Source organism: Orycteropus afer, unplaced genomic scaffold (genome assembly GCF_000298275.1).
Source record: "Orycteropus afer afer isolate SDZICR_OR568_19922 unplaced genomic scaffold, OryAfe1.0 scaffold00004, whole genome shotgun sequence".
NCBI lineage: Eukaryota > Metazoa > Chordata > Mammalia > Tubulidentata > Orycteropodidae > Orycteropus > Orycteropus afer.
The window spans coordinates 12,406,416-12,418,953 of NW_006921591.1; the positions used below are offsets into that span (position 1 = coordinate 12,406,416).

At 46.1% G+C, this 12,538-nt stretch overlaps 1 protein-coding gene across 1 annotated transcript in view; it reads left to right on the forward strand.

Annotated features, from left to right (window-relative positions):
* The first annotated feature begins 729 nt into the window (after positions 1–729).
* The window catches only part of LOC103194306 (5-hydroxytryptamine receptor 5B-like), a 28,925-nt gene continuing 17,116 nt past the window's right edge, over positions 730–12,538 (forward strand). The window contains exon 1 of the mRNA XM_007937690.1: positions 730–1,506. Within this exon, the coding sequence (XP_007935881.1) occupies positions 730–1,506 (777 nt within the window). The remainder of the gene's footprint in view (positions 1,507–12,538) is intronic.

The window sequence follows — 12,538 nt, forward strand, 5'->3', positions numbered from 1 at the left end:
AAGAGCCAGAGAATGAACGTCTCCATATGTCACTCTCAAGCACTCGCCAGGCAGAAGCACAGCCACTGAAGCGGCAGGGTGCAGCCTGGGTTAAGAGTTTTCTATTTTGTAGACCCCAATAGCTACCTGATGCCCTTTTTCAGGTATATATGGGACCAAGATATTAGAAACCCAGATGCTTTCTGGCCAGGAGTCCTTTGTTTCCCTGATAGCAAGTTGTGCCACCACACAGCCCGAAGGTTCCGCGAAGGTAGCGGCTCCGGAATTCCTACCCTGTGCGCAATCTGCTTGTAAGATACCGCAGTTAAGTTTCTCTCCTCGCCAGAGGCTGGAGACCTGCGGGGACAGCGTGAAAGACTGCTCCTACTGGCAGGTCCTCCACACTCCTCTCGCCCACCCCTGGTGCTAGTCTGTCCAAACATCCCTTGCGTGGCTGTGGGGTCCGGCTCCCAGCCCGCCCCTACGCACAGACACTCAGCTACGCTCTCGGATTCCCACCTTCACCGCAGACGGTTGCTCCGAGGACTGCGAGGAGAGCCTAGCGCGCTGAGCAAAGCTGGATTGAAGGCTCCAGGCAGAGCGGCCAAAGGGTCTGCGGTCCTGAACTAGGGACCAGGTAAGACCAACCTGGACCCCACTCCGCCCTATCCAGGCACTCAGTGCTCCCTCCCACGCTCCCACTGCGAGACTCCGTGAGCCCCGGAGAGGCTGGATCCCGCGCGCAGCTCAATGGAGGCCACTAACCTCTCCGTAGCCGCCGCGGGCGTAGCGCTTTCCCCAAGATCCCAGGCCTGCAGCGGCAGCCCAAGCCCGTTCGGGGTTATCAGATCGACCCCCCACGACGCAGTTCAGGCTGGCGGGGAACCGCTTTTCTCCGTCTTTACAGTGCTGGTGGTGACGCTGCTGGTGCTGCTGATCGCCGCCACCTTCCTGTGGAACTTGCTGGTTCTCATCACCATACTGCGCGTCCGCGCCTTCCATCGCGTGCCGCACAACTTGGTGGCCTCGACGGCGGTATCGGATGTGCTGGTGGCGGCCCTAGTGATGCCGCTGAGCCTGGTAAGCGAGCTGTCAGCTGGGCGGCGTTGGCGGTTGGGCCGGAGCCTGTGCCACGTGTGGGTCTCCTTCGACGTGCTGTGCTGCACTGCCAGCATCTGGAATGTGGCAGCCATCGCCCTGGACCGCTACTGGACCATCACACGCCACCTGCAATATACGCTGCGCACTCGCCGGCGCGCCTCGGCGCTCATGATCGCGCTCACCTGGGCGCTGTCCGCGCTCATCGCCCTGGCGCCGCTGCTCTTTGGCTGGGGCGAGGCGTACGACGCCGGGCTCCAACGCTGCCAGGTGAGCCAGGAACCCTCCTACGCAGTCTTCTCCACCTGCGGCGCCTTCTACCTGCCACTTGGCGTGGTGCTCTTCGTTTATTGGAAGATCTACAAGGCAGCGAAATTCCGCTTTGGCCGCCGCCGCGGGGCTGTGCTGCCAGTGCCGCCCTCAGTGCAGGTGAGGGTAGCGCGGTGGAATAAGGCAGGGGAAGAGGAAGCCTGGCGAGGCGGAGAGTTGGGGGAAGTTTGTGTCCTTGGGGCCCTCACGAAAAGTTTGGCCCCCCAGCACACCTGGAGCGCATGGGTGAGGATTTTACCATATGCTCACCTGTAGTGCACACGGAGCTGCTTGTCACTCGCGTATTTGGAGCTCAAGCCTTTGGTTCACTACCTGCATACCCGATGCTTGCGCGAAGGGTTTCACCACCTGCACACTGAGGCTGGAGCTCAGGAGGACATCCAGTCTAGGCGGAGCGGTAGGAGGCTTGCAGGTGCAACGTTTGTTGGTAGTGCTGAGAGCATGTCTGAATAGCTGCACCCTCTGTGGCTTTCCTATTGAGGTTGTGTCCATGTGAAACCGCAGTTTCCCGGTTCGGCGAGGACTGAGAATTTGCCCTGCAGATGAGAAAATTTTAGCCACTCACTCCTTATTTTCTCTCTCCACCGCACCCTGGTCTATTCTCTCTCATATCCCCAGGAGGGGGGTGGGGAGGAACGAGGAGAGATGATATTCCAAGTGTCACTTTGCTTTGCTGTTATACCCTCAGCCCTGTCTATCCCCTGTTGTTGTTGTTGTTGTTGTTATGTGCCCTGGAGTCAGACCCAACTCATAGCGACCCCTCCTTGGGTTTCTGAGGTGGTATCACTACGGAAGTAGATTGCCCAACTTTCCTTCTGAGGAGTGGCTGGTGGGTTTAAACTACCAGCCTTCTGATTAGCAGTCAAGTGCCTTAGGCACTATGCCACCGGAGCTCCTTTGAAGCCAGATAGGCCTGCGAATTTGAATCCCAGCTTCAAACATTAAGGCACTTGCTTAGTCACTGTGGGACTCTTTCATCTTCTTTGAACAAGATAATTGCTAATTCATAGGGTTCTTGGTGAGGATGACATAGTATGAAGAATGTAACACACCTAGCATAGATCCTGGCATTCAGTGAGCGGTAGAGCTGGCTGGAGTAAGAAACAGATCAACAGGGCCTGTTGCCTGGCTGGCAGCCTGTCTATAGGAGGCCGAACATATCCTTAGGAATAAATGAGATGGAGGAACCTGCATTTTTTATACCCCAAAGGCTCCCACCATTTGGTCAGGTCCAATAGGTGTTCAGTTCCCTCCTCACCATGGAAACTCAAAATGTGCCGTTTTCTTCGGGAGAGGGAGTATTCCAAGTAACACACCCCCATACGTGAAGAATAATAGGATTTATTGCCCCTTACCAAATATATGTGCTAGGGATGGGGCTCATGAAGGGGTAAAAAAACAGAGGGGAAATTTTTTTGTTCCTTTTTTTTGTTGTTGTTGTTAGTTTAATTTTTTAAGAAATAACTTGGTTACTTCGCCTAATCAGAAAAATGTATGTTTTTAAAAGTAGACTTTTTTTTTTCTTCACTAAATGGCAGAGGAATTCTGTAATATAAAATAGGAATGTCAAGACCATAATTGGGAAATGTTGATTGCACAGATTTTTATTCAGAATCAATGAATGACATTCTTTGAAAGGGTCTTGGAAGTGCCTGGGGGTGATTATAGCTTCTGTCTCATTACTAAGGTAGGGCTGGCTTTCAATAGCTACATCAGTCCAATGTGCACCCAGAGAAATCATGGCGAAATGAACACCAAAAAGTTTGCCAAGCCTGAGTTCACTGTTGATTTTGGACAGAACCCATTGAGGCAGGTTCTGTCCTGCCTAAGGTAGATGTGACTGGACAGCCTTCTCCACCTGTGGTGCCTTGTGCCTGCCACTTGGTGTGGTGCTCTTCATTTATGGGAAGATCTACAAGGTGGCCAAGTTCCACTTTGGCCACTGACACTGGGCTATGCTGCCACTACAGCCATGGTGCAAGTGAGGGGAGGGTGTGGAATGGGCTGTAGAATGGGATCATTGGGGAAGAGGAGGAAGCTTGGCCAAAAGGAGGAGCTTGTATACTTTAGGCAAGAGCAAAAAGGTTGGCCCCCAGTGTACCTGAAGCACAAGTCTGGTCAGTACAGGTGGCAGTTGAGGGCAGAGGAAGAGGTTCAGGAAGCAGGAACAGTGTTATAATTTAGCTACTTACTGGCAGTGGGACCAGGGTCAATCTCCTCCCCTCCTTTAAACCTCAGGTTCTCTTCTTTAATCACAGTATTGGCCTACATCATGCCTACCAGTACCAGTTGTCATTGAGTACATTCCAGTTCATGGCAAGTCATAAATGGTTAAATGTTTGACAACTAACTGAAAGGTTGTGGGATTTGAACCCACCCAGAGGCATAGTGAAAGGCAGGCCTGGCAATCTGCTTCTGAAAAGTCATGGTCTTGAAAACCCTATGGAGCACAATGCTCTGCACACATGGGAGCATCATGAAGTCATAACTAAGAGCCTGAATCATATGCTGAGCTTGTGGATAAGATGGTGTCTGCGAGCATCCTGCTTTTGGCTCCAGCAAACCCTCATCTAAATTCCTGGGTTATGCTCCTGAGTCAGTGTTTACAAGACTTCTGGCAACAAGATAGCCAAAGAGAAATTTAGAATAATATACTAGGGATGCAGTCTGATGTCCAAAGACTAGTTTCTTTCTACTTGCCTTTTTCTGCATTTCAGGGGAGATGAGTTGAATTGAATTTAGGTCTTGCAAAGTGTCTGTACTACTTTCTGTGGATGATAAATGCTATACTTGTGAAGTTTGAAGGGCTCTGCTAAGCAGGCTGTGCACATCTTTGAACATTTTCAGAACTCTGAGGCTAGATTCTAACCCTAAAATATTATCATAAAGGAGCCTGCAACAGCTCCTGGAGTAAGGGCTATTATGGTAGGAAAGTCCAAGTGGAAGCCATTAGAACTGCCTCTACCTACAAAAATAGTAAACAAAAAGCAGTACTGCATCCCTGGAGGGGTTGCAGAGATTACTGCCACCATCAAGGACTTAAAGGATGCAGGGATGGTGAGTCCCACCACATCTCAATTTAATTCACCTATTTGGCCTGTGCAAAAAACAGATGGGTCTTGGAGAATGACAGTAGATTATCGTAAACTTAATCAGGTGGTGACTCCAATTGCAGCTGCTGTTCCTGATGTGGTTTCATTGCTTGAGCAAATCAGTACATCTCCTGGTACTTGGTATGCAGCTATTGACCTGGCCAATACCTTTTTCTCAATACCAATTTCAAAAGACCATCAGAAGCAGTTTGCCTTCAGCTGGCAAGGCCAACAGTATACTTTCACAGTGTTTCCTCAGGGGTATATCAACTTCCCAGCATTAAGTCATAAATTAGTCCATAGGGATTTTGATTACCTTTCCCTTCCACAAGACATCACACTGGTCCATTATATTGATGACATTATGCTGATCGGACCCAGTAAGGAAGAACTCTCGATGACTCTAGACTTATGATGAGACACATGCGTGCTAGAGGTTGCAGAATTTACCCAACAAAAATTCAGGCACTTTCCACCTCAGTAAAATTTCTAGGGTTCGAATGGTGTGGGGCATGTTGAGATATTCCTACTAAAGTGAAGGATAAGTTATTCTATCTGGCTTCTCCCACAACTAAAAAGGAGACACAACATCTGGTGGGCCTCTTTGGATTTTGGAGGCAACATATCCCTCATTTGGGTGTGTTGCTGCAGCCTATTTATCAAGTGACTCGGAAAGCTGCTAGTTTTGAGTGGAGCCCAGAATGACAGAAGGTTCTGCAAGAGGTTCAGGCTGCTGTACAGGCTGCTCTGCCACTTGGGCCATATGATTCGGCTGATCCAAAGGTGCTTGAAGTGTCTGCAGTAGATAGAGATGCTGTTTGGAGTCTTTGGCAGGTCCCTATTGGTGAATCGCAATGCAGACCCTTGGGATATTGGAGCAAAGTCCTGCCATCCTCTGCAGATAACTACTCTCCTTTTGAGAAACAGCTTTTAGCTTGTTATTGGGCTTTAGTAGAGACTGGGCCACCAAGTCACCATGAGGCCTGAGCTGCCCATCATGAACTGGGTGTTGTCTGACCCACAGAGTCATAGAGTTGGACATGCACAGCAGCACTCCATCATTAAATGGAAGTGGTATATCAGAGATAGGGCTAAAGCAGGACCTGAAGGCACAAGTAAGTTGCATGAGGAAGTGGCCCAAATGCCTGTGGTCTCCACTCCAGTCACATTACCTTCCCTCTCCCAGTCTTCACCTATGGCCTCATGTGGAGTTCCTTATGATCAGTTGACTGAGGAAGAAAAACTTGTGCTTGGTTTACAGATGGTTCTGCATGATATGCAGGCACCACTTGAAAGTGGACAACAGCAGCATTGCAGCCCCTTTCTGGGACTTCCTTGAAGGACAGTGGTGAAGGGAAATCCTCCCAATGGGCAGAACTTCGAGCTGCACATATATATGGCTGTTCACTTTGCATGGAGTAAGAAATGGCCAGATGTGCGATATAGATTATATATGGATTCATGTGCTGTGGCTAATGGAATGGCTGGATAGTCTGGGACTTGAAAGGAACATGATTGGAAAATTGGTGATAAGGATGTATGGGGAAGAGGTATGTGGACAGGTCACTCTGAATGGGCCAAAGAAGTAAAGATATTTGTGTCTCATGTGAATGCCCACCAAAAGGTGACCTTGGCAGAGGAGGATTTTAACGATCAGGTGGATAGGATGACATGTTCAGTGGAAACCAGCCATCCTTTTTCCCCAGCTACTCCTGTCATTGCTCAATGGGCTCATGAACAAAGTGGTCATGGTGGCAGGGATGGGGGTTATGCATGGCCTCAGCAACATGAACTTCCACTTACCAAGCCTGATTTGGCTGCTGCCACTGCTGAGTGCCCAACCTGCCAGCAGCAGAGACCAACACTGAGTCCACGATATGTATGCAAACATTCCTTGGGGTGATCAGCCAGCAACCTGGTGGCAGGTTGATTACATTAGACCACTTCCATCATGGAAAGGACAGCATTTTGTTCTTACTGGAATAGATATTTATTCTGGATATGGGTTCCCCTTCCCTGCATGCAATGTTTCTGCCAAAACTACCATCTGTGGACTTACAGAATGCCTTATCCACCATCATGCTATCCCACACAGCATTGCTTCATATCAAGGGACTCACTTCACAGCAAATGAAGTGTGGCAATGGGCCTATACTCATGGAACTCACTGGTTTTACCATGTTCCCCATCATCCTGAAGCAGCTGGCTTGATAGAACGATGGAATGGCCTACTGAAAACACAATTATGATGCCAGCTAGGTGGCAATACTGGAAGGGTTAGGGCAATGTTATCCAGGAGGCTGTATATGCTCTAAACCAGCATCCACTATATGGTTCTGTTTTTCCAGTAGCCAGGATCTACGGGTCCAGGAACCAAGGGGTGGAAACTAGAGTTGTACCACTCACTGTTACCCCTAGTGACCTACTCAAAAAATTTTTGCTTCATGTCCCTGCTACCCTATGCTCTGCAGCTCTGGAGATCTTAGTCCCAAAGGGAGGAACACTCCCACCTGCAGACACAATACTGATTGCACTGAACTGGAAATTAAGAATGCCACCCAGCCATTTTGGCTTCCTCATGCCTCTAGATCAACAGACACAGAAGGCCATTACTTTACTATCTGGTGTGATAGATCCTGATTACCAAGGGGAAATTGGATTGACATTACATAATGGAGTTATAGAAGAATATGTCTGGAATACAGGAGATTCTTTAGGATGTCTCTTAGTACTACCATACCCTGTGATTAAAGTCAATGGAAAATTACAGCAACCCAATTCTGATATGACTGCTACTGGCCCAGACCCTTCAGGAATGAAAGTTTCGGTGACCCCACCAGGCAAAGAACCATGACCAGCTGAGGTGTTTGCTGAGGGCAAGGAAATACAGAATGGGTAGTGGAAGAAGGTAGTTCTGAACATCAGCTACGACCACGTGACCAGTTGCAGAAACGAGGACTGTGATTGTGTATTTCTTCATTGTATATGTGCATCAAATATTTTTGTTTCCTTCTGTTATGAACTGTGAAATGTAAATAAGGTTAATGCGTTTCAGTTGTATGTGTGTTTGTGTGTCATGTTAGGCAATCAATAATCAATAATTGATTGTTAGACAATAATTGCCCTTATTTAGAGATTATATATGGTTAAGAAGATGTGTACAACTGCCAAGTTGACAAGGCGTGGACTGTGATAGTTGGAGCTGTGTGTCATCTTGGCTGGATCACAATTCTGTGTGGTTTAAACAGTTGTGATGTGGTTATACCCATGATGGGATCAGATGTATATGTTTTGAGCAGCCAATTCTTTGAAAGAGAGTTTCCCTAGGGGTGTAGACTGCTTCCAGTATATTTATGGACATCCTGGGAAAAAAGACAATCTTCTTTTGTGGATTGGGATTCTGTTGTGCTGCCTACAACTGTCCATGAGCGAACAAGCCACTATTCAGCCTGAAGATCTTGGATTCGTCATTCATTAGAGTGAACAGCCAACTGTCTAGCAACCTTGAGCTCCTCAACCCCTGCAGCTGCGTGATTCAGGAAAAGGCTTCAGCTTGACATTTGATCCAAGAACTTTGGACTTGCCAGCTTGTGAGCAGTTTTTCCTAAGATAAATTTCTCTTTCTCTCTGTATATAAGCTTTACTGTTTTTGTTTCTCTAGAGAACCCAGTCTAACACAATGACTAAAGTAGATGAGACAAAATCTGGCCATTCTCACTTCCAAGGAACATTCCAGCTATACTTCTTCCAGGACATATTTGTTAGTTCTTTTAGCAGCCCATGGTACTTTCAGCATTCTTCACAAACACCACAACTCAAAAGCATCTACTCTTCTTCAGTCTTCTTTAGTCATCATCCAGTTCTCACATGCATATGAGGTAATTGGAAATACAATGGCTTTCGTCAGGCACACCTTAGTTTTCAAGGACATAATCTTTGCTCTTCAGCACCTGAAAGAGGTCTTTTGCAGCAGATTTGCCCGATGCAAATGTCATCTGATGTCTTAATTGCTTCTTCCATTGGTGTTGATTGTAGAACCGAGTAATATGAAGTCTTTAACAACTTCAGTCTTCTCTCCATTTATTGTGATGCTGCTTATTGGTCCAGTGGTGAGGATTTTTGTTTTCTTTATATTCAAGTGTAATCCATACTGTAGTCTTCAATCTTCATCAGTAAGTGTTTCAAGTCATCCTCACTTTCAGCAAGCAAAGTTGTGTTTTCAGCATATCACAGGTTGTTAATGAGACTTCCTCCAATCCTGATGCCACACTGTTCTTCATATAGTTCAGCTTCTCTGATTATTTGCTCAGCATGCAGATTGAATAAGTATGGTGAAAGGATACAACCATCACACACTGCCTTCTTGATTTTAAACCATGCAGTGAACCCTTGTTCTGTTTGAACAACTGCCTCCTGGTCTATGTACAGGTTCCTCATGAGTACAATTAAGTGTTCTAGAATTCCCATTCTTCTCAATTTATCCATAATATGTTATGTCCCACACAATCAAGTGCTTTTGCATAGTCAATAAAACACAAGTAAACATCTTTCTGGTATTGTTTGCTTTGAGCCAAGATCCATCTGACATCAGCAATGATATCCCTTATTCCATGTCCTCTTCTGAATCCAGCTTGCATTTCTGGAAGTTCCCTGTCAATATACTCCTCAAACCATTTTTTAAATTATCTTCAGTAAGATTTTACTTAAGTGTGATATTAATGATATTATTCGATAATACCCACATTCTGTGGGATCACCTTTCTTTGGAATGGGTACAAATATGGATTCTTCAGTCAGTTGGCCAGGTAGTTGTCTTCCAAATCTCTTGGCATAACCGAATGAGTGCCTCCAGCGTGGCATCTGTTTGTTGAAACAGCTCAGTGGGTATTCCATCAATTCCTGGAGCCTTGTTTTTTTACCACTTCCTTCAATGCAGCTTCAATTTCTTCCTTCAGTGCCATTGGTTCTTGATCATATGCCACCTCCTGAAATGGATGAATATTGACCCATTCTTTTTGGTACCATGAATCTGTATATTCCTTCCATCTTCTTTTGACGTTTCCTGCATCATTCAATATCTTGCCCATAGAATCTTTCAATATTGCAACTCAAGGCTTAAAGTTTTTCTTCATTTCTTTTAGCTTGAGAAATGCTGAACATGTTCATCCCTTTTGGCTTTCCAACTCCATGTCTTTGAACATTTCATTATAATAATTGACTTTGTCTTCTCTTGCTGCCCTTAGAAATCATCTGTTCAGCTCTTTTATCTGGCCATTTCTTCCATTTGCTTTAGCCACTCTTCATTCAAGCCCAAGTTTCAGAGTCTCTTCTGACTCTGCATTGATTAGTCAGATAAGCTAAGGTATGCTGCAGTGATGTGTAATCCCAGACCACAAAAAGTTTATTTCATTCTCACTCGAAGTTCAATGTGAATCTGCAGCCCTCCTCCATTGCTCTCCTCCACATAGTAACTCTCACGTTGGGGCCACCTGCCACCTTTTAGCTATACCATCTTGAACATGTAGCTTCCAAATAGTAACTAGGGCTCCAAATAGTAACCAAAAGCAACGGTCCTTGTTTCTGCAGCCCTGGCCCTAGGAAGGTGTATCAGAACACTGATGTATAAAACACGTAAAAGATAAACATCAACAACAATCACAAAACTTCTCTCCATTGAACCCTTCCTGTGTACCAGGAATCTCTGGCCTGGGAGTCTGTGGACCTCAGGTTCATAACTCTTGCCTTAATGGAGGACTTTCCATTGGCATAGTCTCACTATTGATGTTGTTAAGCTACTGTTGAGTCAATTCTTAATCCCAGCAAACCTATGTGTTATAAGGTAGAGATATTTTTGGTTGTAATCTTTGTTGAAGGTCACCAGGCCTTTTCTTCCATGGCACCACTAGGTAGGTTCAAACCATCAGCCTTTAGGTTAGCAGTCGAGTGCAAACCATTTGTGCCATCCAGGGACCTGATGATCTCATGTTGTTGTTATTAGTTACTGTTGAGTCAGTTCCAACTCAGTGACCCCATGTGTGCACAGTAGGGTTTTCAAGGCTGTGACCTTTTGGAAGCAGATTGCTAAGCCTGTTTTCTGAGGAACTTCTGGGTAGCTTCAAACCACCACCCTTTCATCTAGTAATCAAGCCATTTGCACTACTTAGAGAGCCCCAAGTTCTCATAATGGGTAATAATTCTAAATCAGATGGGATTAGAGCTAAAAGCACAAACCTAGCCTATCCTTGGCACAACCAGCACACTTGATTACATTTTCCCTGTCTCAGCTTTAACCCTAGTGAGTCCTTAGCCATGCCAGGGTGACCAAACTCTGAAAAAATTCATACTTCCCAGTTATAAGAATTACAGTAATGGTATCTTAGGTTAAGAAAATACCCAAGACGTTAGCAAAACTATCTACTCTCCTGTGTATATAATTACACTGAAGAGAAAGTTTATTTTCTTCAAGCTTAACAACAGCTCAGCTGTTATTTTTTTCAAGAACATTCTCTTATTTGCTTGGTTTCTTTTGCAGAAGAGGAGTCAAGAAAATTTCCCATCCTAGTTTGTCAGACAAGCTAGACAGCTTTTGTTTACTTTGAGCGACTATTTTAGTTATCTCCTTAAAGTGTCTTGGAGAAGTCAGTCTGGAAGCTCAGTTACCTCAGTACACCTCAGGTAGAGAAAATGGAGACCCACCTAGTCCAATGCTGACCTGCAGAGCTCTTCTGAGAAACTGGGAAATTCTAGTCATAATCCTGATTGCCTTCAACCACAGTTGGAAATCTCCCCTATGTCCTTGTTATGGATTGATTTGTGTCCCCCAAAAAGTTATGTTGGAATCCTAACTCCTGTACCTATGAATGTGACCCTGTTTGGGAATAAGGGTTTTGTTGTTGTTGCTATATTTATGAGGTCATACCAGAGTGGAGTGGATGCTAAGCCTAATTCCTTCTGAGAGGTATCTTATAAATTGAGCAGAAAGACAGAGATACACCTAGGGCGAAGATAAATGCCAGGGAATGTGGAGGAACTCTCCAGGCTACTGACAGAGAAGAGCCTTCCCTAGAGCTGATGCCTTGATTTGGACTTGTAGCCTCCAAAACTGTGAGAGAGTAAGTTCCTGTTCTTTAACACCACCCATTTGTGGTATCTTATGTTACAGTAGCACTGGGAAACTAAGTATAAGCATGGTGGCATGACCTCCTCTAACTTTATGAGGTCGAGAGAGAATCAGCATCAGCCCAAAGCTGATTCCTATGAGGTGGAGGTTAGACATACTTCCACCCTCCAAACTTTTTACTAATTCTATCACCAGCTGTCCCTCCCATGGCACTCACTACTTATCTGCTGGGTTCGATAACTGATTGCAATGGCCACACAGAACTCACAGACAATATTCATAATTATGGGGTTTGTTAGGGAAGTAAAAAAGTACCAGGTTACAAATTCAGGATCAGAAACAGCTCAGGATACAGTTCTTTGTTCAGGAGCTCTTCTCAGCTATGCCCATAGGAAGACCTCTCTCTGGCCCTTGGCCCCTTAAGTCTCTGGGGCCAACCTGGCCTCTGTTTGGGCAAGCATTACAAAGCTCTTTAGCTCCACCAGTAAATACCCCAGAGCAAGTCAGCAAGCCTCTGGCTCAAAAGTGCTAAGCTCTCTCACTCCATGGTTCTGAGAGCATAGCTCCATCAAGTACCTGGAAGCACCCCACTATAACCACCTTGCTATGTGGGCCAGGAAGCCCACTGTGCCATCTGGCACCAGTCTCCTGGGTCTGCTGCCACCATTTCTCTGCCACTGCTTCCATTTCACACTATCTCTGATGTTACAACTCTGTCCCCTGGATCTAGGAGGTTCTCAGCACAGAGACCTGGACCTATAGAATGTACTCTGCTCTTGGCTCTTCTTTCCTGCCTCTGTTGTTGTTGTTGTTGTTATGTGCCATCAAGTCGGACCCGACTCATAGTGACCCCTCCTTGGGTTTCCAAGGCAGTATCACTATGGAAGTAGATTGCCCAATCTTCCTTCCGAGGAGTGGC